The sequence below is a fragment of the Nomascus leucogenys genome, chromosome 22a, assembly GCF_006542625.1.
Source record: "Nomascus leucogenys isolate Asia chromosome 22a, Asia_NLE_v1, whole genome shotgun sequence".
Taxonomy (NCBI): Eukaryota; Metazoa; Chordata; class Mammalia; order Primates; family Hylobatidae; genus Nomascus; species Nomascus leucogenys.
In genome coordinates this window covers 136,899,368-136,926,720 of record NC_044402.1, presented here as the reverse complement: position 1 = coordinate 136,926,720, position 27,353 = coordinate 136,899,368, and the positions used below count along the sequence as shown (strand labels likewise).

Here is a 27,353-nt window from a genome sequence, read left to right as displayed (position 1 = left end):
AGTAACTGTTAATAACATCCACATTGCATTTTACATTTACAACGCACCCGCCCCTTAGTTCATACTCATTAAGTCCCCGAAGGGCGCGTCTGCGTTAAGTCTTGGGTCCCCAGAATCTAAGTTTGCACTTGGCCCAGAACAGATGCCCAGTAAAGTTCTGAACGAACGGCTGTTGTAACCACTTTACAGATGGGAAGACTGAAGACCACCATCATTAAGGGCCTTGCCCAAGGCCGCAGAGCTGACGATGGATGAAAATGGGGCCAGCATGAAAGCGGGAAGACGGCCTGGAGGACCACGGGCCAGGGGCTGGGGCCCGGAGCAGGCTCGCCAAGCGGCCCGGCCCCGCGACTGAGGGCTCGGACTCCGACCGGCTCCCACCGATGAGCCCAACCAGGCCTCCGGCGCGGTTTCCGCAGCAACAAGAGGCGGTGGCGCAGGCGCGGAGTGCGCAGGTGGGGGGGGCAGGCGGAAGGCAATGCGCAGGCGCGGCGTTCCCGTTGCTAGCGCCGCGTCGCGCCCACCTGAGTGGCCGAAGTGAGGTTCGCGAGTCTTTGGGTCGCGACGGGAAGGACTGAAGCTCCCTCTCTGCGCCTGCGCGCTCCGTGCCTGCGACGCAAACCCGTCCTCACCTTTTGCTGCCCGAAGCGAGAGATTATCGCAGTGCTGGTTTCTCCGTCCAGAAGACCCCCTCCCAGTCCTCTGTAGCTCCTGGTAGTGCCCTGACCGCTGTTGCCACCGTCCTTCACAGAGCAACGGAAGAGCTTCCCGGAGGGCGAGGAAAAGAGGGAAAGTAGCCAGCAATGTCGAACGCGTGAGTGATGGGCTCCCAGCCACAGCCTGGGGTGGGCTTCCCCAAGCCAAAAGGTGGCTTGCTTTCTGCTTCTCTTATTTTCTTTTTTCTTTCCTTTTCTCCTCCCCTCTCCTCTCAACTTCCCTCCTCTCCCCCACTTTCTTTCCTTTTAGGAAATTCAAATACGCCTCGGGATAGAGTATCTGCTTCTTGTGAGCAAGGAAGATCGTACACTTAGATCTCCCCCCTCCCCTACGCATCCCATGGGATGAGCTCCCGGTCTTCCCTATACCCGCCAAGCCCTTAGGGGCTATTGCTGAGAAGCAGTATGCCATTTTGTCTGCTTTTTTTTTGTTAATCTTTCACGGTAATAAATACGTTGCTTTGTGAAAACACCCAGGTCCTGAAATTTAAGTCTAGAAAGATCTTGGGAAAGCATTATTGTCATTTGCTTTTCACAAACTCGAGTGGCAGTGGTACTGAAAGGAGTGTGTGCCTAGCACTGTGTCGTTTACACAGCACTTGCACAAAGTTACCTCATTTGGTCTTCGTAAGAATAATTTCAAACAGGTATTACAGTGCTTACCCTGTAGACAGTGTTTTTTTTTTTTTTTTTTTTTTTTTTTTTTTTTTTTTTTTTTTGAGACAGAGTCTAGCTGTGTCCCCCAGGCTGGAGTGCAGAGTGCAGTGGCACCATCTCGGTTCACTGCAAGCTCTGCCTCCCGGGTTCACGCCATTCTCCTGCCTCAGCCTCCCGAGTAGCTGGGACTACAGGCGCCTGCCACCACGCCCTGCTAATTTTTTTGTATTTTTAGTAGAGACAGGGTTTCACGATGTTGGCCAGGATGGTCTCGAACTCCTGACCTCGTGATCCGCCCACCTCGGCCTCCCAAAGTGCTAGGATTACAGGCTTGAGCCACCACGCCCGGCCCCCTGTAGACAGTGTTCTAACTGCTTCACAGCAACCCTGTAATGTAGGGGCTGTTAATATTGTTATTTCCATTTTACAAATGAGGGAACTTGGGTATGAAGAGGTAAAGTAGCTCACACAGCAAGTGAACAGTGCCAGGCCAGGCACTGTAGCTCCAGCCTGCACTGTTGCTATTACATGACCTATTTTCTAGGCAAGGAAATAAGAGCAGAGAGGTTAAAGGCTTGCCAGGGTTTGGAAGTGGGGAAGACCAAGAGTTCTGTTTAAGACCTGTTGAGTTGGAAGTGCCCATTGGACATCACGTGGAGATGAAATAGGCAGTTAAAATATTCAGATCTTGGGTTCAGGAGCGAGACCCATGTCTGAAATATAAACTTGCTCGCTGTCAGCCTGTGATGGTCTTTGTGAGACATAGAATGAATATTGATAAAGAAAGAGGTGTAAGGACTGAGCCTGGGATCATCCACAGTAAGGCTGGGGGAAGAGGAGACCTGGCAAAGGAATCAAAGACATGATCCACGAGGAAGAAGCAAGTGGAAGAAATAATAGTGTTTCCAGGAGAAGTAACTTCTTTCTCCTCCGTCAAGTGCTCCTGAGACAAGTTGGGGTAGAACTGAGAACTGACTGTTGATTTGGCAGTGTGGAGTTCACCAGTGACCTTGACAGGAGCTGATTCAGTGGTGTGATGAGATAGAAAGACTTACTCAAGTGAATGTAGGGGGAGAGAAGCTATAGACGGTGAGCATAGCTAACTCTTTAAAGGAGTTTTGCTGCAAAGGAAAGGAAATATGTTGGCAGCTAGAGGCAGAGGACATGGCTCCAAGACAGAAAACAATAGAATGTTTGTGTGTGGAAGGGAATGGCCCAGAATGAGATAGGAGAAGGAGGGAGAAGTGGGTGACATCGTTGGTAGTGAGAGGACATGGGATCCAGGGGGTGCTGGCCTTAGGCAGAGGAACTCAGCACTCAGCAATGGAACAGGTGGGAAGGCAGCGTCAAGATGCTATTCAGTGGGTGGGTGCCCTGGAGGTGGCCTGGAATGATCATGGTAGATGGAAGATGATGGTGACTGAGGGGCAGTGGTGACAGCATCAGATGAAATGGGATTCAAAGCCAGGGAGTGTTGGGAGGAGGGAAGGCAGATGTCTGGAGGTGCAGTGAAGAGAAGGGGTCCCCTTGACCCAGCCCCACAGCCAGAGACAGAGGGCTCCGGGGGGAACAGGAGCCTCTACTGAGAGGGCTTCCGAGCAGAGCCAGGCCTTCCGTAGAGCAAGGAGGCAGGGGGAGTATTCGGGGAAGAAGACAGCAAACTAGTTAAGATTGGAAGATTCAGAAGGTTTTATCATGTGCAAAATAACTTGAAAAGAATTCCCATTTTGCATTATTTTGATTTCCCACGGAAATGCATAGTATGTCTGAATATTCAAGTGTTTTCCTCCCCTACCCACTCTGTTATAGGAAAACTGCCGAACTGTAGAAATAACAGTCTGGTCTTTTTAACGTCATATTCGGTCTTCTCCATCCACAATCTTCCTGACTTCAAAATCTGTCATATCTCTAAGTCATATGCTCAAGTCTGAAACCAATCATATACTTTTAAAAACTGTTAAGTGGTCTCATGGATAAAATACTATCTTGTGTTTGCAAGGTGCACTTAAAATTCCAGGAACACTTTCAGACCTGTTGTTCCATCTGTATTAGTCTGTTCTCATGCTTCGAATAAAGACATACCCGAGACTTGGGTGATTTATAAAGGAAAGAGGTTTAATTGACTAACAGTTCTGCAGGACTGGGGAGTCCTCAGGAAACTTACAATCACAGCAGAAGGGGAAGCCAAACACGCCCTTCTTCACGTGGCGGCAGCAAGGAGAAGAGCAGAGCAAAGCGGGGTGAAAAGCCCCTGATAAAACCATCAGATCTCTTGAGAACTCACTATCATGAGAACAGCATGGAGGTAACTGTCCCCATGATTCAAATACCTCCCACTGGGTCCCTCTTACAACACATGGGGATTATGGAACTGAAATTTAAGATGAGATTTGGGTCGGGACACAGCCAAACCACATTACCATCCCACAGTAGTCCCTGGAGGTGTCCAGAGTTGGTCTCATCATTCAGGTTTGCCAGTGAAGGAGGCGTAAGCATGAAGAGGTTGAGTGACTTACAGGGATGAGCTGCTCAGGACACTGGTTTCTATTTTAAATGTAGAGCCCTTTTACCTTTGAAAACCACCTTGCCCTACCCAGGAAAATAAAGACATATTTCCACGCAGAAACTCGCACAGGAATGCTTCTAGCAGCATTACTCACAGCAGCAAAGAAGGCGGAAACAACCCAAGTGTCCATGGGCTGGCGAATGGATAAACAAAATGTGGTGTATCTGTACAAAGGGAACTTGGCAATAGAAAGAAATGAAGTACAAAGTATGCGACAGTGTGGATGAACTTTGAGGACACTGCACCAAGGGAAAGGAACTCAGCACTGAACGCCCCCTCTTGTGTGATTTCACTTCTGTGAAATGTCCAGAATAGGCAAAAACAGATGGAAATTAGGTTAGGGGTTGCCAAGGGCAGGGAGGAATGGGGAATGGGGAGTGACTGCTCCACAGGTGTGGGTTTCTTTCCCAGTCATGAAAATGTTCTGGAGTTAGATAATGGTGGTAGTTGCACAACTCTATGCTCAAAACCTCTGAATTGTACACTTGAAAAGAGTGAATTCTATGCTGGATGAATTATCTCTCATCAATGCTCTTATGAAAAATCATCTTGCCGCCTCTCTTGTCTCATTTGACCTTCATGGCTGGGCTCAAGCAGAAGGAGGCTGAGGCTGCAGGGCGAGGAGGTGGGGCGCAAGGCCAGATGGGCTGAGCGCAAAGTGGGGGCTCCCCAGGCTGGCGTGGCTGAGGCATGGTGCCCAGGTCCCTGGCGGTCCAATGCGGGAGGGGGTGTGGTCACATGGAGAGGCATCAGGACAGCTGGGGAGCAGGAAGCCAGAGACAGTCTTGAGGGAAGAGGGTCTGGTGGAAAGAGATGATGCCGTCTCTCAGCACTGAGGAGAACAGGTAATGATGCAGGGATCTGTGTGCTTTCAAAGCTGCTCATTTTCCTGTGAGCCAGAAATCTTTGCCTGATCTCTCCAGACAGGGATCCCCAGACAGACTGCAGGTGGAGAAGAAAGAAATGGCAGGACCCGGAAGGCTCAAGCCACCAGGACTGTCTTTGACCAAAAATTCCAGTTATGGGTCAGCTCTGTGAGGCCCTGGAAAAGTCCTGCTTCTCTGACCCGACTGAAGCCAATGAGGGCTCTGACCTGGAGCGACTGGACTCCCCTGGATGGTTCTGCCCACAGCGGGTCTAGACATCCAGAAACTCTGGCTGTGCTCTGCCCCATCAGGTCAGCTGTGGTTTCCCCCTGGTGGAAGCAGGAGCCTCTTCAACCCAAGATCTCTTGCTGTTGTTGACTTTGGGTCTTTGTGGGGTTCAGATCACCCCACCTGAACTTCACAGAGGCAGCCTCTTTAGGGTATTGTAGAAACTTAATGCTTGTTGGTGTGGCCAATGTTGGACGTATAAGATGCCTTTTAACTTTTACTGTCTGTTCCACTCCCATATTTAAAAGTTATTACTAGATTTATTTATAGTCTTTAGTCCATTGTTACTGAATTCTTGGCCATATTAAATCTGTATGTATGTCTCGAGAGTCTTCTGTCTTTATAGCTTTTCTTTTCTTTTTTTGAGATGGAGTCTTGCTCTGTTGCCCAGGCTGGAGTGCAGTGGTGCAATCTTGGCTCACTGCAACCTCTGCCTCCTGGGTTCAAGTGAGTCTCCCGTCTCAGCGTCCCGAGTAGCTGGGATTACAGGCACATGCCACCACATCCGGCTAATTTTTGTGTTTTTAGTAGAGACAGGGTTTGTCTCTTTAGACAGGAGCAGATAGTGCCTTCTGCTTGTGCCGATCTGTACCTAGCATTCTAGAATTTCCTTTAGCTAGATTTCATGTGGCTCCCACCATGTGAATTCTTAAATATTTAATGTTCTTTATTGGTGCTGTGAATGGGTTTCCTCTTTCATTTTTTTCTCTGCATTAAAGTATTGCAATTTTGCTGTAATTTTTTTTTTTTTTTTTTTTTTTTTTTTTTTTGCTGGAGTGCAGTGGTGAGATCTCGGCTCACTGCAACCTCTGCCTCTGGGTTCAAGCAATTCTCCTGTCTCAGCCTCCCAAATAGCTGGGATTACAGGCACCTGCCACCATGCCCAGCTAATTTTTGTATTTCTAGTAGAGATGGGTTTTCACCATGTTAGCCAGGCTGGTCCGGAACTCCTGACCTCAAGTGATCCACCCACCTCAGTCACCCAGTGCTGGGATTACAGGAGTGAGCCACCAAGCCCAGCCTTTGCTGTACTAATTGATATATTTTTGTTACTGATTTCCTTGGATTTTGCAATCATGCCATTTATAAGCAGTGGTGTTAAAAAATGGTTTATATTAATTACTTAAGTATCCCCTTGTCCTTTTTTACTGCTAATTTTGAGGGCATATTTCTAGTGTTTCTCCACTGAAGGTCCATTGGGTCACTGGTTTTTGGCACTTTGAAGAAGTCATCACTCTTCTTTTCTTGGTGTGTGGGGAGGGCATTTTTAATCAGGCCTGTGCTGCAAGTTACAATTTACTGAGCATCTTCTTGGCATCTATGAAACAAGCTGGGGTTTTGCTGGACTGTTGCTGTCTGGAGTTATGCTTTCCTCTGTGTTGAACTGAAAAGCATTCCTGCAGTCAACCCTCCTGGGTTAGAGGGAACAATTCTTTTGATCTGGAGCTGTGTTCTGTTTTCTAAGTGGAATTTCAGATCTGAGTTCTAAACAAAATTAGCCTGTCATTTTCCTCTTGAATGTTGTCCTGGCAGGTTTGGGCCCCAAATCCTATTAAGTCCACAAAGCAACTTGAGCGTTGCTCTGTTTTATGTCAACGGTTGTCACACCTGTTAGTATGTTCAGCCTGTGTCCTCACTCAGGCCAGTGATTGCCTTGGGTTTACTGTCCCTTCTCGGGCCCTAGAAGTCTAGACTTTGGAAAACTCACACCATGCTGAGCCTCTGTTCTTGATCGTTGTCCACAGCCAAACCATTCCCTTGATCATCTCAGTCATCTTTGCTTCTTCCAGCCCCTCCTGCTTGTCTGTTTGAGGTGGGACAAGCAGAATGTCAGAGGGTCCCAGGAGCTTTGAACTGGCATGAGGTGTTGCTTTTGTTGTTGTTCTTTTGAGTGATGGTTGTTGTTGTTCCTGATCAATGTAATTGTTTATTAGTCACTAATTCTACCAGGAGTCAGGGTGTGTTCTGTGTGATATGGTTTGGATTTGTGTCCCCACCCAACTCTACTGTCAAACTGTCATCCCCAGTGCTGGAGGCGGGGTCTGGTGGGAGGTGATTGGATCATGGAGGTGGATTTCCCCTTTTGTGCCATTCTCATGATTGTGAGTTATCATCAGAACTGGTTGTTTAAAAGTATGTGGCACCTCCCCGCCTTCCTCTTGCTCCTGCTCCCGCCATGTGAGATGCCTGCTCCCACTTTGCCTCCACCGTGAGTAAAAGCTCCCCAAGGCCACCCCAGAAGCAGACGCTGCCATGCTTCCTGTACAGCCTGTGGAACCGTGAGCCAATTCAACCTCTTTTCTTTATAAATTACCCAGTCTCGCTGGGCATGGTGGCTCACACCTGTAATCCCAGCACTTTGGGAGGCCGAGGTGGACAGATCACCTGAGGTTGGGAGTTCCAGACCAGGCTGACCAACATGGAGAAACTCTGTTTCTACTAAAAATACAAAATTAGCTGGGCATGGTGGTGGATGCCTGCCCAGCTACTCGGGAGGCTGAGGCAGGAGAATTGCTTGAGCCTGGGAGGCGGAGGTTGCTGTGAGCTGAGATCACGCCACTGCACTCCAGCCTGGGCAACGAGAGCGAAACTCCATCTCAAAATAAGTAAATAAATAACCCAGTCTCAGGTATTTCTGTATAGCAATGCGAGAATGGACTAATACACAGTGCCAAGTGGAATCCTAATTTTCTGATAATAACCTTCTTTCTTATAAGCTGGTCTGGAAGAGTGCCCTTTCACTAGCAATATTTTTATTATTATTATTATTATTATACTTTAGGTTTTAGGGTACATGTGCACAATGTGCAGGTTTGTTACATATGTATCCATGTGCCATGTTGTTTTGCTGCACCCATTAACTCGTCATTTAGCATTAGGTATATCTCCTAATGCTGTCCCTCCCCCCTCCCCCGACCCCACAACAGTCCCCGGAGTGTGATGTTCCCCTTCCTGTGTCCATGAGTTCTCATTGTTCAATTCCCACCTATGAGTGAGAACATGCGGTGTTTGGTTTTTTGTCCTTGCGATAGTTTACTGAGAATGATGTTTTCCAGTTTCACCCATGTCCCTACAAAGGACATGAACTCATCATTTTTTATGGCTGCATAGTATTCCATGGTGTATATGTGCCACATTTTCTTAATCCAGTCTATCGTTGTTGGACATTTGGGTTGGTTCCAACTCTTTGCTATTTTGAAAGGTGCCGCAATAAACATACGTGTGCATGTGTCTTTATAGCAGCATGATTTATAGTCCTTTGGGTATATACTCAGTAATGGGATGGCTGGGTCAAATGGTATTTCTAGTTCTAGATCCCTGAGGAATCGCCACACTGACTTCCACAATGGTTGAACTAGTTTACAGTCCCACCAACAGTGTAAAAGTGTTCCTATTTCTCCACATCCTCTCCAGCACCTGTTGTTTCCTGACTTTTCAATGATGGCCATTCTAACTGGTGTGAGATGGTATCTCATTGTGGTTTTGATTTGCATTTTTCTGATGGCCAGTGATGATGAGCATTTTTTCATGTGTCTTTTGGCTGCATAAATGTCTTCTTTTGAGAAGTGTCTGTTCATGTCCTTCACCCACTTTTTGATGGGGTCGTTTGTTTTTTTCTTGTAAATTTGTTTGAGTTCATTGTAGATTCTGGATATTAGCCCTTTGTCAGATGAGTAGGTTGCAAAAATTTTCTCCCATTCTGTAGGTTGCCTGTTCACTCTGATGGTAGTTTCTTTTGCTGTGCAGAAACTCTTTAGTTTAATTAGATCCCATTTGTCAATTTTGGCTTTTGTTGCCATTGCTTTTGGTGTTTTAGACATGAAGTCCTTGCCCACGCCTATGTCCTGAATGGTATTGCCTAGGTTTTCTTGTAGGATTTTAATGGTTTTAGGTCTAACATTTAAGTCTTTAATCCATCTTGAATTAATTTTTGTATAAGGTATAAGGAAGGGATCCGGTTTCAGCTTTCTACATATGGCTAGCCAGTTTTCCCAGCACCATTTATTAAATAGGGAATCCTTTCCCCATTTCTTGTTTTTGTCAGGTTTGTCAAAGATCAGATAGTTGTAGATATTTGGCATCATTTCTGAGGGCTCTGTTCTGTTCCATCAATCTATGTCTCTGTTGTGGTACCAGTACCATGCTGTTTTGGTTACTGTAGCCTTGTAGTATAGTTTGAAGTCAGGTAGCGTGATGCCTCCAGCTTTGTTCTTTTGGCTTAGGATTGACTTGGCGATGCGAGCTCTTTTCTGGTTCCATATGAACTTTAAAGTCGTTTTTTCCAATTCTGTGAAGAAAGTCATTGGTAGCTTGATGTGGATGGCATTGAATCTATAAATTACCTTGGGCAGTGTGGACATTTTCATGATATTGTTTCTTCCAACCCATGAGCATGGAATGTTCTTCCATTTGTTTGTATCCTCTTTTATTTCATTGAGCAGTGGTTTGTAGTTCTCCTTGAAGAGGTCCTTCACATCCCTTGTAAGTTGGATTCCTAGGTATTTTATTATCTTTGAAGCAATTGTGAATGGGAGTTCACTCATGATTTGGCTCTCTGTTTGTCTGTGATTGGTGTACAAGAATGCTTGTGATTTTTGTACATTGATTTTGTATCCTGAGACTTTGCTGAAGTTGCTAATCAGCTTAAGGAGATTTTGGGCTGAGCGATGGGGTTTTCTAGATATACAATCATGTCATCTGCAAACAGGGACAATTTGACTTCCTCTTTTCCTAATTGAATACCCTTTATTTCCTTCTCCTGCCTGATTGCCCTGGCCAGAACTTCCAGCACTATGTTGAATAGGAGTGGTGAGAGAGGGCATCCCTGTCTTGTGCCAGTTTTCCAAGGGAATGCTTCCAGTTTTTGCCCATTCAGTATGATATTGGCTGTGGGTTTGTCATAGATAGCTCTTATTATTTTGAGGTACATCCCATCAATACCTAATTTATTGAGAGTTTTTAGCATGAAGGGTTGTTGAATTTTGTCAAAGGCCTTTTCTGCATCTATTGAGATAATCATGTGGTTTTTGTCTTTGGTTCTGTTTATATGTTGGATTACATTTATTGATTTGCGTATGTTGAACCAGCCTTGCATCCCAGGGATGAAGCCCACTTGATCATGGTGGATAAGCTTTTTGATGTGCTGCTGGATTCGCTTTGCCAGTATTTTATTGAGGATTTTTGCATCAATGTTCATCAAGGATATTGGTCTGAAATTCTCTTTTTTGGTTATGTCTCTGCCAGGCTTTGGTATCAGGACGATGCTGGCCTCATACAATGTGTTAGGGAGGATTCCCTCTTTTTCTATCGATTGGAATAGTTTCAGAAGGAATGGTACCAGTTCCTCCTTGTACCTCTGCTAAGTTTTGAGAAATCTGGCATTCGGATGTGCTGGGGATGGGATTCAAAAGGCAGAATTCAGTCTCCTGACTCAGTGGGGTGTTGGGGGAAGAGTTTTGGTTTTTACGCTCAGTCTGTTTGCTTGTGATGTAATTACCTCTGTGTCACGGGACCCCTCCTTCCTCATCTGCTTTCTCCCTGACAAACGGGAAGCGATGAAGTCAAGTGGTCTAGAGCATGAACTCTGGAGCCAGACTGCCTGCATGTACATCCTGCATTCAAACTGTGTGACTTTGGGCAGTAACTTCTTTTTGCCTCAGTTTTCTCATATGTAAGCTGGACTAATAATTATGCCTACCTCATAAGGTTGTTGTGAGGATTACATGAGTTATTACATGGAAACCACTTAGGACAGTGACTGACAGTATATAAATGTAAGCTATTACCTTCACCATCATCATCATCATCATCATCATCTGAACCCAAAAGTCGTGCAAACATCAAGATACGCTTTTACCTTTTCGCCAGAAAGGTGAAAAAAGCACGTATAATCAGTGCTTCAATAAATGATGCTTAGTTTGTAGGGAAGAATGGAGCATGTTTGAGGAATGGCAGATGGTGAGCCTGGGGCAGAGGGTGCCTGGAGGGGATGCTTAATAATGACCTTGGGAATGTAGAAGAGAGATTCCCAGTCAAACAGGGTGGCTAACCATGGGTACTTATCTCCTCTTCTTCCTGAATTACCTCCAAAATGACAATAAAGGATTTTAAAGCTATGAACTCACAAGGACAAAGAAAACATTTGACAAGAGATACCAAGAAAATGCAGGAGACCAGGCACAGTGGTTCACGTCTGTAATCCCAACACTTTGGGAGGCCAGAACAGGTGGATCACTTGAGGTCAGGAGTTCAAGACCAGCCTGGCCAGTGTGGTGAAGCCCCCATCTCTACTAAAAATACAAAAATTAGCCTGGCATGGTGGCACACGCCTGTAGTCCCAGCTCCTCAGGAGGCTGAGGCAGGAGAATTGCTTGAACCCAGGAGGCGGAGGTTGCAGTGAGCCAAGATCGTGCCACTGCACTCCGGGCTGGGTGACAGAGTGAGACTCTATCTCAAAAGAAAAAAAGAAAATGTGGGGAAGGAAGAGCAGGCATGGATGAGAGGGAACGGAGGAAGGGCAGAGAATGTGGGACCTGAAAGCCAGCGGATGGGGCTTGGGTGATCAAAAGCCAGCTGTTTCCCTGGGAAGCCAGGCAGGGGCCTGGTTCTTCTGAGACAGGGCTGAAATTGGAGGACTGTTTGCAGATCTGTATAGGCCACATTTAGGCCGCCAATCACTTGTACACCCCAGAGAGCAAGTGGCTAAGGCACTAGCCAACCAGGCAGAAGGTGGCATATGCAGCCAGCCTGGACTCAGGACGCCAGGCACAGGTAAGCACGGGAATGAGTGGCTGACAGTAAACGAGAGGGGAGCCCCCTTGACCGGCTTGCTTCTCCTTCAGGGGATTAGGGCTGCCCCCTCCCCTTAGCATAGGGAAAGACCTTACAGAGAGATACTGACATTTTTGGGTTTCTCCTTCATCAATGATCAGGGCTCTCCACACCCACTTTCTACAGTGAAGCTCCTTCCCAGACACACTGACTTTCCAGTTCACTTTTCAGTCCTGGTTCTTGAACGTAAAAGCAGAATCAAAAAATCACCTGAAATTTGGTAGGGGAAGCTGGGAATCTCTACCATGAATGTATTGGCCCTGGCAGGAAAAGGCGGGGACACTCATAAGGGCCTAATAAAGGGACCAGTAACAAAGATGTGGACATAGTCTAGGGAAACTGGCAAGGGAAGGGACAGTACTCTGGGGCCAGCCACAGCAGAGCCACCGCCACCCTGAGGCTTTGGTGGAAGGGCACACCCAGCCTTTGTTGCCTCGCCAGGGTGTGGACAGGAGGGTCATACTCCTCTGCTCTCTGGCTTCCTCTGTGTTCTATCCACTAACTCAACTCACTGGAATGAGGGCAGAGAGCCCAGCTGGTGCATTCCAGAGAGCTCAGCCTCCCAGGCCACAGTCTGCACCTCACCTCACTTTTTTTTTTTTTTTTTTTTTTTAAGACAGTCTCGCTCTGTCACCAGGCTGGAATGCAGCGGCACAATTTCGGCTCACTGCAAACTCCACCTCCCGGGTTTAAGCGATTCCCCTGCCTCAGCCTCCTGAGTAACTGGGACTACAGGCGGGCGCCACTACGCCTGGCTAATTTTTTTTTTTTTTTTTTGTATTTTAGTAGAGACGGGGTTGGCCAGGATGGTCTCGATTTCCTGACCTCGTGATCCACCCGCCTCAACCTCCCAAAGTGCTGGGATTACAAGCGTGAGCCACCACGCCCAGCCTGCACCTCATTTCTCACACTGTACATTATGGTTCTAAGATTCTTAGTGGTTGCCTTTTGCTGTACTTCATTCATTCATTTTTCACTGCTGTGTGATAGTCCATTGGTGAATATACTACAATTTATTTATCCACTCTCTTATTGGTGGACATTTATGTTATCTCCAGGTTTTTACTATTATTTAAAAAATGCAAGTGATCATTCTTGATGCATATTTACAAGTTTCTCTAGGGTATAATTATTCATTCATAGGGTATGCACACGTTCAACTTAATAAGAAAATGCTACATTACTTTCCAAAGTGGTTGTTCCAGTGTATACTTCATCAGCTGTGTATATGGACAAATCAGTTAACTATTCTGGATATCAACTTTGTCATCTTTTAAATGGGTATAATAATAGTGGCTTTATGGGCCAAGTGAGGAACAACTTTATATCATTTAGACTAAATGCTCTTAAAACTATTTATTTGATGATAACAGTGGTGGTACATATTCAGAAATCACAAGGACATCAGAGCAGGATATAAATTGTCTAACAAGCCCTGCAACTACGTAATGATATTCTTAGCTCACACTTGATTCTGTATTATATTTTGCTATACCAAAGGCCCAATGTTTATGTTTTATCAAGTGATTTTTTATTTACTGTGTCATCTAAATTCTTTCTCTTCCCCCAGAATGTATAATAAGATGTGGCATCAGACCCAAGAAGCCCTCAGTGCTTTACTCGATAAAGAGCCTCAGAAGATGATTGAACCACAAAGAAATCAGGTTTTCATCTTTCAAACATTAGCCACCTTCTACATAAAGTATGTGCAGATCTTTAGAAACCTGGAGAACGTCTACGACCAGATCGTCCACCCTCAGAAACGAATACTGATCAGGAAAGTCCTGGACGGGGTGATGGGCCGCATCCTGGAGCTGAAGAACGAGATGGTGGAGCTGGAACTCACGGAGTTCCATTATTTCGATGATATCCTGCAGGATCTCAAGCTGGCTCCCGTAAGCACTCTGTTGTTTTCTTATTAGTTGCTTTTTGTTATAAATAAGATATGTACCCGATACCTGTACCCGATACTCTACAGACTTCCTGTCCATGTTTAATAGTTGGTGTACGGAAAATCTAAACATTTGCCTTCAATTACACCGTGCTGTCATGGACAAGGATTGGGTTCCCTTTGTTTCTGATGCAGATGCATCTGCACACTTCTTGGCTGTGTTAGGCACTGTGGTGGCTGTGGTCTTACCTGACATCATAGTGTCTTCCCAGGACTGTTGGAAGGCGGTGGACCAGCCCTTTCATCAGCACCCTTGAAACACAGACCCTCCCAGCATCCAGTAGCAGCACCCGCTCCTCGGTTTCCATGGAATCTCTCTGTAGCCTGTTGGTCACAGGTTCCCTGTTGCCAAGTGGATGCATCTCCTCCTGACTTTGGGTCAGTGGTGACCCAGGGGAATGTATGGCTTACATGGCAGTGGGCCTCAGACGTCAAAGGAGAGCTCATGTGCTTGCTCTCCCTCCTTCCCTCTGCCTCTCTTGCCCTCCTTCCCTTTCCCCCTGGAGCCCTCCCTGCTGGCGCCTGGCAACCACAGCCCCCGCCTGCGGGCATTCGGCACCTGCTGCTGCCCTCTGACATTCCTGCCGGGCACAGGGCCTCTCTTCTGACTCAGGCTGGCTGGGCTGCCGGGGCCACTGGCCACCTCCCCTCAGTGTCATGGTCCTGGGAGCTCACCTTCATTTTGAAAGGAACATTTCTTTGAAGTAAAATCAAAAGGAGAAAGTCTTTAATCTTCTACATGAGGGTTTCACGTTTCTTCTCCTTGAAAATATTTGGGCTTTTATAAAGGTACCTTTCTTTCTGAGATAGGCTTTCCTCACATTATTATTTTATCAGAATGGAGTAATGAGAATAACTGAAATGAATGAAAATGTTGACGATTATTCCAAAAGTTTTATGTTTATTGCATCCATCCATAAGAGCATGGGCTAATCACCAGACTTAATCTGGTGCACTTTACTCACTAAAGTGACAATATGAACAATTTAGGATGACTGTGAAACAAGTAGTTACTAAATCATATTCCTAAATTTAATTAATGAAGTAATACATATTCCTAATTTAATTAATGAAGTAATATTACATTTATTAGTTGAATTTCAAGAATAGGAAGTCATGCCCCTGTTGTTAAGGAATAGTGCATTTGGGGCTCTATGTGGCTGCCCCTCCATGGCCTTGCCTTTCCTGCTGCATCAGCCAGCCCCTCTGCTCCAGGGACATCATCTTCCTAAAGGCTATGCCATTGTTGCCGTGGGGATGGGGACACCAAGCACCAAAAGGAGTGACAAACGAGCAGATGGCATCCAGGAAGCCTTTGTATAGAGGGCGGTCAACAGTGTTTCCTAGCAGTCCTGGAAATAGCGACTGAACCATGTGCTGTCACTGAATCCCACATGGTTGGGGTGGGCTAACGGCATCTTCATTCTTGGCCACATCCCTGGTACTGACAAACACCCAGCTGGGTTCCTGCCCTTGGTTCTATGAGTTCCCCAAATCCTTCCTTAAACTGCCCCTTAGTCCGAAGACTATGTCTGTAACCTGCCACGTGAGGAAACTTTCCTAATGGGCCCACCTCATAGAGAGACATATATGGTGGGGAAGAAGCTTTCTCTACCACTGGAAGTTTCCTAGATTCCACTCCATAGGGAATGAGAAACCTCAGGGTTTCAGGGATGGACATGAAACGCATCATGGGTGAAGATGGAGCAACTAATATCTCTCTTCACTTCTCTTCCATTCTCAGTGACTCTGTTTTCTCATCCTCAAAATCCTAACTATAATTTTTTTTAGATGGAGTTTTGCTGTTGTTGCCCAGGCTGGAATGCAATGGTGCAAGCTCAGCTCACTGCAACCTCCGCCTCCTGGGTTCAAGCAATTCTCCTGCCTCAGCCTCCCAAGTAGCTGGGATTACAGGTGTGTGCCACAACGCCCTGCTAATTTTTGTATTTTTAGTAGAGACGGGGTTTCACCATGTTGACCAGGCTGGTCTTGAACTCCTGACCTCAGGTGATCCACCTGCCTCAGGCTCCCCAATTGCTGGGATTACAGGCGTGAGCCACCACGCCTGCCTGCTAACTATAATTTTGTGGTACCAAACGGACTAGATGGAGCTATTAGACAATGAGATTTTGTATTCAAAGTTATAAAAGTACCACACTTGAATGTGCTTATTAATAAATAAAATCACATTAAATCTAAGTGTCATCATTCTTCTCCGACTGCCCTCTCTCCTCAGGCCACACCCACCCATTAGACTCTGCTAGTTCACTCTCCAATCACCCCCAGCACTCCATGAGCCTCAGAAAGGTTTGGTGTTCAAAAGACATTGTCACCTCCCAGAAGTCATGGGGATACTGTCCCACCAAGTCTTAAAAATCATACCCTCTTAGGCTTAAATGTTTACTTAGGGGAAGCCCTATCCAAAATTCTCTGGGCTGGAGGGAGGTTATGGGGAGTCACACCTAGAATTGTAAAAAAAAATAAGGTAGCCAATTCTGAAGACAAACAAAGACCTTTGCTTCCCTGTCAGAACAGCCAGGCAGGTCTGACAGAAATTCTGGGATAATGTTTCTCAGTGGGATTGGCCAAGGGCATACTGATATCCTTAAATTGCACTTCTGTACTTCTTTTTACTCAATTTGGACTGATAAATTTTCATCTGACCCCCCGCTACTTTGAAATATTTGGTAACATGCACCAATGAAGGATAGAAGTTTATTGTATAAAAACAAGTTTCATAATAAAGCAAACTACTTTTGTAAATAATTTTTGCAATGGGGTAATTTTGGTAAAAATAAAACCAAATTATTAGAAAAAAATTCGACTATTTACATACAAATAGTCGATGGTGCTAATGATAAATTATTAGGTTTAATTCAAAGATCTCTACAGCTTAATATTTTACTATTCCAATTTGGACCATTATTTTAGGTAAAACGAGGTAATATTGTATTTCTTTAAAGAAATCCATTAAGTAATCATTAGTTAATTGAGGCCTAATTGATGTGAACTCCTGATGCTTTTCTGTGATGATTAAAGCAAGGGGCATGGTTATGATTTTCTTTTTGACTTTGTGTCTCTTTAGTAAATGAATTCTCTTCACTCCGCGGGCCTCATTTTTTCTTTCTTAAATGAAAATGGAAAGTAAAGCAAGCGTCTTTGATGTGCACATGCTTACTGTATATTTTAAATAAAGTTCAAGTCTTGGAATTGTGACAGAAATACTCTTTTTTTATTCTTTCTCTTCTCTAGCAACAATTAGATATTCCCATACCCAAGTATTTTTTGAAGGAGAAGTTGGAAGTAATAAAAGGAAGAGAGAAAATTCTTGCTCAGATATTAGCGGACAGCGGAATAGATACATCTGACATGGTTTGTATATCATTTTAACAAACAGTAATCCATAATCTGTGTAACTTCCTTTTTCTGCTGCTCCTAATTGTGTGAGCAACACTTAGATTATTTTCAGTTTAAGGAGAGAATGATCCCTCCCTCCTTGTTATACAGTACATAAAAAGTTGCATAACTTTTGGACGTGCTTTTGGTGATATATAATCATTATTTTTCAAGAGCTTAGAAATTGAGATCAAAATTTATGTTTTGCTACTTAAATCAGTATCTTGATTATCAACGCAGTTTAATGTTTCATCTCAAATTCATCTAGCTGAAGTCAGAAGCTAAATGTTGTTTATGTAAAATAATTAAGTGCTGACATAACTTACTAGGAACTTGAAAGTTACTACACTTTCTAAAAATGCTGATCGGCCTTTTATAACTGCAGGTTGAGTGGATATGGTTTGGCTGTGTCCCTACCCAAATCTCATCTTGAACTGTAGCTCCCACAATTCCCTGGTGTTGTGGGAGGAACCTGGTGGGAGGTAATTGAATCATGGAGGTGGGTCTTCCCTGTGCCGTTCTCGTGATAGTGAATAAATCTCACAAGATCTGATGGTTTTGTAAAGGGGAGTTTCCCTGCACAAACTGTCATGTCTGCCAGCATATGAGATGTGCCTTTCACCTTCTGCCATGATTGTGAGGCCTCCCCAGCCACGTGGAGCTGTGAGTCCATTAAACCTCTTTCTTTTGTAAATTGCCCAGTCTCAGGTAAGTCTTTATCAGCAGTGTGAAAATGGACTAATACATTGAGTGACACTTGGATCATCTTGAATGGACTGTCATTGGGGGAAGAATAATCCATAAAGATCCCTCCTGGGAAGCAAGGAGTAGAATCCATTTAGTTCTGTGCCCCGATACCTCCTTTGTCCCCAGGATTTGTGCAGCTCCATCTTTTTCCTGTTTCCACAGCTGTCTTAGTCCTGACTCTCATGACCGCCTCCTGGATTCTTGCAGTCACCCCCCATGCAGCCTACTGGTGGGGAGTCTTCTTCCCACCCTTTCCACAGGGCACTGCCCTATCTACCTTCTGGCAGGATGGCAGGTCTGCCTATACATTTCAGTAACTTGCTGCCTCACCCTTCTGGCTGGCCTTCATGGCCTAAGCAGTAAGGCAGCACTTGTCCATTCAAGCTGGGACACTCCAGGGTGAAAGGGGCACTATGAGTAACTATGCTGAGGCTGCAGCTGCAGGCCAGGGTCCCAAGGTAAACCAGCACCTGCAGTCTTTCTACAAATAGCCCTCATTGGTTATTGCCAGCCTGGGTGATGCTGTTAAGGAAGATTCCAAGTGTATGCTGAGGATGGCAGGAGAAAAAAGTACCCTGTGCACCTGCCTCAGAAGACAGGTGAAATGCATGCCCTGTATTTGCCAGCCCAGTGCTGTCTCTCATTTCTCATAGGCATGTTCCATGCTGGATGGAGGGCTTGTTCTTCTTCCTTAAATACCTGCTCATCAAAATGGTACCCATTCTGCGGAGCCTAACTTGATACACCATCCTTCAAGAAACCTTTCCTGACATACTGGCTTAGTCCATTTTGTGTTGGTATAACAGAATACCACAGACTGGGTAATTTAAAGACAATAGAAATTTATTTTGCTTATGGTTCTGGAGGCTTGGAAGTCCAGTATTGAGGAGTTGCGTCTGGTAAGGGCCTTCTTGCAGTGTCATAACATGGCAGAAGGAATCACACAGTAAGAGAGCAAGAAGTAAGGGGGTGAGCTCATCCTTTTAGCAGGAAGCTATTCCCTTGATAACAGTATTAATTCATTTTGAGGACAGAGGCCTCATGACCTTATCACCTCTTAAAAGTCCCACATCCCAACACTGTTGCACTGGAGACTAAGTTCCTAGCACATGAACTTTGTGGGACACATTTAAACCATAGCACCCATTTAACTCAAGATGACCTCTCCCTCCTGTGCCCCTGCTCCCAGCTACTGGCCCTTCTTTTACATTATGAATTCCTTGAAGTCCATTCCAAAGCCAACTTACTTGGGGGTCAACTAGCCATCCTTTCACCACTGGGCTCTTGTGTCTGTGCTTTCTGTCCATGCATCAGTCAGAGCGAAGCACTCACACTTCATTTAGTTCCCCCGAAAGGAATCCCTTTGCACCAAGCAGTGATGGGCACTACAGAATTACTAAAGATTTTGTGTTGGAAAATGGAGAAGGGAGATTACATTGCACTCACTACAGTGAAATCCTAAAAATTCCTCTTTGCCATTTGTCCTTCTCACTGTTCCTCATCATTTGTTCTCAGTCAGAGCAGGCAGGCTTCTTTGTTCCTTCAGCATCCAGCTTTGGCCAGCCCCTGTCACTTCCACTGGGTTAAGTACTTCATCTCCACCCCAGTCTCATTTCACATGTGCCAGGGGCTCAGAAAACTGCAAGGACTTCCCTGCTGCGACTTCCCCATGGCCTTTGGTGTCTCATAAGACCCCTTTCTTTAAGCTGCTTATATACAGTATATACCCCAAGAAGAATATATTGTGTGTGTGTGTATATATATACACACACACAATATATATATATAACCCAAGAAGAATTTTGATGCATGAAAATTATTGTCCATCTCCTACATTAATATCCACTGTGGGCCTCCTTAAATGCTTAAAAATGTTTGACATGTTGAGTTCCCTACTCAAAATCCCTTAGAATTATTTGATAATGGCCACGACTATTTTCAGAATGACAGCCCGGAATCTAAAGGAAAGAAATGCGATACAAACTCATGTTTGCTGGGTACTGTATGTTAAGTTCATCATCTCATTTAATGCCAGAATGATACTCATTCTACTCTAACTCGACAAGTGCATTATTGAAAATGTGTGCTCACTGCAAATTTGAAGCAGTGAAATCTTACTGAAAACAAAACTCAGGGGGATTGTTATGTGAAAGAGCTTCCTCATAAGCAATCATATTCCTTGTGCCATGTTGAAGGGTAGTGGGTGGCTTAGTGGAAAGAGGGTCAGTCTGTTCAAATTGGCTCCTTCTCTTCTTACCCACGGGACCTTGCATAAATTACCTTACTTCTTTGATCTTCAGTTTTCTTGACTCTTAAGTGGTCACAGTAACATGCACCCAGAGCCCACACAGGCCTCACCTGCACCCAGAGCCCACACAGGCCTCACCTGCACCCAGAGCCCACACAGGCCTCACCTGCACCCGAGCCCACACAGGCCCCAGCATGCGCCCACACAGGCCCCACTGCACCCAGAGCCCACACAGGCCTCACCTGCACCCGAGCCCACACAGGCCCCAGCATGCACCCGGGCCCACACAGGCCTCACCTGCACCCGGAGCCCACACAGGCCCCAGCATGCACCCGGGCCCACACAGGCCTCACCTGCACCCGGAGCCCACACAGGCCTCACCTGCACCCGAGCCCACACAGGCCTCACCTGCACCCAGAGCCCACACAGGCCCCAGCATGCACCCGAGCCCACACAGGCCTCACCTGCACCCAGAGCCCACACAGGCCTCACCTGCACCCAGAGCCCACACAGGCCTCACCTGCACCCAGAGCCCACACAGGCCCACTGCACCCAGAGCCCACACAGGACTCACCTGCATCCAGAGCCCACACAGGCCTCAGCATGCACCCGGAGCCCTTTGTTCTTGTCCCTCTTTCCTCAAAAAATGACACAGCCCCTCGCCTAACTTTGTCTCCACATACACCATGTGAGATCTCCCAAAACAACATTTTACTTACCAGCCCTGATTTTTCTGTTTTACTAGTACTCATCATGTTTGAATGTTTTAAGATGCAAGTTTATAGACACTGAAAGACTTTTCATATATAAAATTAAATGCCCCAAAAATGATTTCAATATTAGTCGTATTCACTGGGCATTCTGTACTTGATTTTAAGATCAGCATTTTACTTCACATATATTTTAAATTTTAAAAGCTCATATTAGAGGTATGTTTTCCATTTCTATGTTTCTCCTCTTAAGTTAATGAAATATTGATAGCAATTTCAAGTTTTACTGAATCAATTTTATTGACATTTTTAGTATAATTTGCTGCCAACCTAAAATATCGTGGAGCTAATTAGTATTTTGTTCAGAAGGATAAAGGAAAGTCATGGGGCCCTTAAATTTGGGATCACAGCATGAGCATGGCATGTTATCAAAATATACATCATTCATTGGAAAAATGAACAGTGTTCAGCGGTTCTCACACTCGTCATCAACCGTGGGGACTCTTAGCAGAATTGTGTTTGAAGTAAGCATGTGATCCGTCTGGGATCAATTGATGTGGTTAACATGTTCAAACATTGGTTTATCTTGACTGTTTTTTGCAGAAATACCCTGTAAAGAGTATCCCTTTCGACGAGGCTGTTAAATTAATCCAAGTTGCTGAGAGGGCACGGCAAGGCCGCCTAAGGGCGTTATTCATGAAGCAAATCTATCTGCAAGAATACAGAGCAAAGCAATCCAAGATGCTTGGCAAGAAAGTGACAGATACCTGGGCTGCTGCACTCCGCATTCAGAAGGTGCAAAGCTAGGGCTCCTGGAGTTGGGGTACAAGGTGTCTTATAACTAAAGATGCATCCCAACTTTGGGGCTGAACTTCAAAACTCAAACCCCAAATCCTACCCTTAATAGAACTGGATTACATTCCAGAAAGATTTAGTAACTTACCCTGGGGAAACCACTAACTAAGCTTGGTCATATTTTCAAATTTTTACTCTAAATAGGTATTAAACTCAGGGCATTTTATTCAAATATTGTTAAAGACCACTGGTAATTGTTGAAATGAATGTTGCTGAAATGCAGTGAGGGTATAAATCCTTAATGGATTTTTGGAAGACATTCACACACAGATATATAATTACAGAAGGGGGACCAGGCCTTAATAGCTTCCAGAAACATGCAGCAGCCATCACTAATAAGCAGCACATCAGTGTCCCTTCTAGAAGGAATCCGTAAGGTTTTCTTTCCTTATCAGATAAGCACCATGGATTTGTGCCCCATTTTTTTTTTTTCAAATAGAGGCTAGGGTTACTTACAGGGAAACGCAGCAGATGGCAATGTGATACAAACTAGCATTAGGTTTCAGAGAAAATAAGTATAAGGACATAAAATTAGGCCAGAAGGTGAGGACTCTGTCCCTAATTTTCCCTGAATAGGAATAGGAGAAGGTGGTAGGGAAGGATGGGTAAGAGTCTGTTTTCTTTTGGGTTTCCGTGGGAATATAAAGTTTTAGCATCTGAGTTAAAAGCTTGAGTTGTACAGTTCTTGGAGGTTACTATATTTCCCCACATTACTTTGGAAATTTTTCCTTTAAAACCATGAAGTGCCATCCTTAGATCTAGCCTCACATTCCTGCTACCTAGAAGTTCCTCTTGAAGAAACCAAGGTAAAGGAATCTCACCAATAACAATTATAGGTCAGTTCTGTGGTTCATTCTTTTTAACAATGTTTTTGCCTGTGATCACAGAAGAAAAAATATTCCATCATCACACGCATGGACAGCCTAGAGCTTAGGATTAGTTGGCATTTTGAGATACGCAGTTTATATGGGAGAAACTGCAAGCCGTGTTTTCTTTATATTTGTATGCATTAAACAAGTAACCATTTATTTGTTTTTAGGTTTGGCGACGTTTCCATCAATATAAGGAAACTGAAAAACTGAGAGAAGAGGAGATGATCTTCCTGGGTATGGTAAGTTTTTTTTAAGAGATAGCATCTGGTTTTCTTAAAGACAATACAATATGTGAGACTGTGTCTTCTTTAGAGAGTTTTTGAGGAAAGAAAGGAAAGAAAAATTAATGATTTAATGGAATGGAGTCACCCATATGGTAGAGAGGCCTGCCCAGGGAGATCGGAAGAGATCAGGGTTATATCCATTTACACGTTTCTGTGCAAGATGCGGAATGCTGTAGATGTGGAAACAGGCTGGGAGCGGTCACAATCTGCTATTCCTGTCCGATGTCAGCAGTGCACACCACTATATTAGTATGGACGGTCACAACAGTGGGTTTGCATTGATACAGCTGGCTTTTTTTTTTTTTTTCTTTTTGGTGCTGGTGATTACTGAATCATAGAGATGGAAAGGTGGATTAGTTATCTATTGTCACATAACAGTGTTACCACAGACTTAGTAGCTTAAAACACCAATTTGTTGTCTCACAGTTTCTGAGGGCCAGGAGTCTGGGTACACCTTAACTAGGTCCTCCACTCAGGATCTCACAAGGCTGCAGTAAAGGTGTCAGCCAGGGCTGAGGTCTCAGCTGAGGATCAACTGCGGAAGGGCCTGCTTCCAAGCTTGTGTGGTTTCTGGCAGGATTCTGTTCCCTGTAGGGCATCAGATCCTGTGCCACAGTTCATGCCAGCTGTTAGCTGGAGGCAGCCCCCAGCTCTGTGCCATGTGGGCTTCTCCGTATGGCAGCTGGCTTCGTCTAAGCCAGCAGGGGGAGGGGGGCTGCTCAGAATCTTATGCAAATGATCACGGAAATGGCATCCCATCAGCTTTGCCCTATCATATTGGTTAGAAGCAAGTTATAAGGGCCACCCACACTCAAGGGGAAGGGATTACATGAGGGAAGAAGCCCAGGAGGCGGGGTCACTGGGACCATCGTGGAGTCTGTCTGCTGCTAGAGATTTTTCTGTGTGCTTTGCCTCGTCGAGTGCATGGCCTCTGAGGAAGGCTGGCTCATCCTCTGCCCGAGGCCCTCCTGAAAACAGAACCTCTGCCTCCCACAGGAGCCCATTCTCTTGCATTGAACTGCCATTGGCCTTCCTGCAGATCCCACTGCCAGGCTGGGCTCTGTCCCTGCAGTAGCTTGGAATGTGTCCTCTTTCCCTTTCATGTGACAATCCCTTAAGCACTTGGAGGCAGCTCTCAAACCCCTTGAAGCCAATGCTTTGCAAAGCTCATTATGACCAGAGAAGGGGACCAGTCAGTCCTAGCGGGGCTTTGTTGACCTGCTCAGTTTTCATTAAAGGGCATTGTAATTTTAAAAAGAAAAGAAATAAAGCCCTTTTGGGCCTCATTGCAGCATTGACCTAAGGTGTGTTCTGGTGAGCTACTTGGCCTGATACCCCCTATCCAGTGCCCAGGTAAAAATGTTGAAACAGGAACATTGATATTTACAATGAGTCAGTCTTTGAAAATGCTAGTAACATACAGAGCCCTGGTGAGGCTAATCAAGAAAAGAAGAAAAGAAAATACAAACGTATGACAAATATGTATGTATGTGCATATGTATATTTACAAACACATGACACATACATACACATACATACATATATATGACGTATATATATGTAGTCATATACACAGTATACAATGACCACAGGCACTAGCAAGTTAAAAACTATTAGGTGATGTCATGAACAACTATGGTTATAAAATAGAAAATATTGAACAGAGAAAACTGTCTAGGGAAGTATGAATAGCGAAACTGACCAAAGGAGAAGAAACCTAAATAAAACAACCATGTAACAAATGCTGAAAAGATTTTCAAAGTCCTTCTCTTAGTCTGGGTCCTGTGAGAGCAGAGGCCATGGTGGAATTAGGCATGCAAGAGATTTAGTAGGAGAATGTCTATAAAGAATAAAAGGAGGGCCCCAAATAAGGCAGGAAGAACCCTCAGATCATGACGCAGGTCGGGAAGGAGGCACCAAGGAATGAGGGCTGAGAAGGGGGAGTCTCCGCCTGCAGCACAGTGCCCATAAGGAAACTTAAATCGCTTTTAAAAATCCATGCTAACAAAAGAAAAAAGACCCAGTAAGGATGATACTCAGTTTGGGCAGGGACCCAGGGGCAAGTACAATCTCAGGGACTGCTACTGAGGGTTTAATTGCCCACCTTTCTAAGTTCAGTTTGTCTCATGACAGACACACCTTTTTTCCCAGTAGTGCCAACCCTTGGAATTTCTTTGCTACAAAAAAAAAAAAAAAAAAAAGCCAAGAATATGAGCAAAGTATACAATATATAGATATTCATATTAGTATAGTTTTAGAGTTGTAAGAAATTGGTGCCCAGAAAGAGTTAGTTAAAATATTCCATTATGTATCTTTAGAAGTGATGTTTTAGAGTTTCTACATATTTTGTGAAATGTAAAATATGAACACCATGATTCTATTTTTTAATTTTTGCTTAGTCTTACATCTTTCTGCAATAAACATGTGTTTTATGTCTAAAAAATTACAGATAAAATGCATGTTCAAAATTATGTCAGAGGGGGAAAAGACATGAATCATGACTTCAATAATTTGTAGCTTTTAAAATTGTACCTTCATCAAATAATAGTCAATTTGAAATACATTTTGCCAATTCTATGTACTTAACAAATATATATGTCAGGTAGGACAAAAATCGGGATTCTTTTCTGTCTATTTATAACAGTAGACACAGTAGAAATGTCAGAGAATAACATAAGAAGTAAAACAAATACAACATTTTAACCAATGTGAGGATATGGTTTTCTTTTTTTTTTTTTTTTGAGACAGAGTCTGGCTCTGTCCCCCAGGCTGGAGTGCAGTGGCGCAATCTCGGCTCACTGCAAGCTCCGCCTCCCGGGTTCACGTCATTCTCCTGCCTCAGCCTCCCGAGTAGCTGGGACTACAGGCGCCCGCCACCACGCCCTGCTAATTTTTTTGTATTTTTAGTAGAGACAGGGTTTCACTATGTTGGCCAGGATGGTCTCGAACTCCTGACCTCGTGATCCGCCCACCTCGGCCTCCCAAAATGCTAGGATTACAGGCTTGAGCCACCGCGCCCAGCCTGGTTTTCTTTTTGATCTTCTTTTCTTTTTAGGTTTAAGTGTTAGTTTCTAGTACTGCCTTCCTCTTCTTACTTTCAGGGAAAATAAATAAAGTGGTCACCACTATGTGGTTGATACTTTAAATCCTTTTGTTCTGTGATCAACCATAAACCTAACCATTTAAGCCATATTTTAATTAAGTCTTCTTGTATAAATATTCAGTTTTCTTTTTGGGGATTTTAGGATTTAAAATAAATTAAAAGATTTTGCCAGTGGTATTAAGTATAACTAAAATATAATTTATTTCAGTTGTCAGGATATTGCCATGTAATTTTCATCAGTTTTATAATGGCACATTCTAAATGACATGGCAAGTTCGTTTAGTTTTAGAATAGTTTACATTTTACTCTGGCCCCTCATCCTGCATTGCTTCATCTGCAGTCATGGCCTCTCCACATGGCCTTTGTTGTTCGCACATAATTATTTTGCTTGAGGAAAGAATTCAAGTCTATGTTCCAGAAACTTGGAACTGCCTAGTTTCCTGGTGGAGGGGCATGGTCTTACCATATCTGTGTTTGTGAACTCTCAAGTTGTGATAGCCAAGCTTACTGCCTTAAAAAACATAGGAAATAACACCAGAAGAGCAGATATGATTTCAAAAATATCTTGATTTTATCACCTACATTTTTGATTTCTGTTTGATCTTTGTGTTTCAAAAATAAGCCAACATTTGTTTTTGGAAATTGGAACCCCTTGGGACCCAGCCTGTCCTTTGCTTTTTAGTTGTTTAGGTGTGCTGCCAGAATCCAATGGGTCAGCAATTTCTGCAAGTTGTTATAAATTTTTGTGATTTAGAAATTCACTGGGTAGAATATTATTCAGCTGTAAAAGAGAAGGAAATTCTGACACGTGCTGCAACGTGGATAAACCTGAAGGACATTATGCTAAGTGAAATTAGCTCGTCACAAAAAGACAAATACTGTATGATTTCACCTATATGCACTATCTAAAGTAGTCAAACTCATGAAGGCAGAAAGTCGGTGGTGGTTGCCAGGGGCTGGGGGAAGGAGAAAAGGGGAGTTGTTGCTTAATGGGTACAGAGTTTCCATTTTCAAGATGAAAAAGTTCTAGAGATCTGTTGCCCAATAATGTGAATATAGTTAACACTGCTTAACGGCACACTGAAAAATAGTTAGACTGGTATGTTTTATATTATGTTCTTTTACCACAATTAAATTTGTTTTAAAAAATTCACTTACACATTGAAATGGGTACTGAAATGGTTCTGTATAAATCATGGCTCTTAGCTAGTGGTCAAAAATACAAAATAAAAATTACATGAGATTCTACTGTAATTTTATTGA

At 44.3% G+C, this 27,353-nt stretch overlaps 1 protein-coding gene across 6 annotated transcripts in view; it reads left to right on the top strand.

Moving 5' to 3' along the window:
• Positions 1–529: 529 nt before the first annotated feature.
• The window catches only part of IQCA1 (IQ motif containing with AAA domain 1), a 171,405-nt gene continuing 144,581 nt past the window's right edge, over positions 530–27,353 (top strand). For 3 of the 6 annotated variants that reach the window (XM_030803118.1, XM_030803120.1, XM_003277458.3), the window contains exons 1-5: positions 4,718–4,784; positions 13,495–13,819; positions 17,128–17,247; positions 21,580–21,771; positions 22,871–22,942. In XM_030803118.1, coding sequence (XP_030658978.1) covers positions 4,753–4,784; positions 13,495–13,819; positions 17,128–17,247; positions 21,580–21,771; positions 22,871–22,942 — 741 coding nt within the window. In that variant the 5' untranslated portion in view covers positions 4,718–4,752. Of the gene's footprint in view, positions 815–4,717; positions 4,785–13,494; positions 13,820–17,127; positions 17,248–21,579; positions 21,772–22,870; positions 22,943–27,353 lie in introns of those variants that run through there. The other 3 variants (XM_030803119.1, XM_003277456.4, XM_030803121.1) reach the window with 3 other exon arrangements.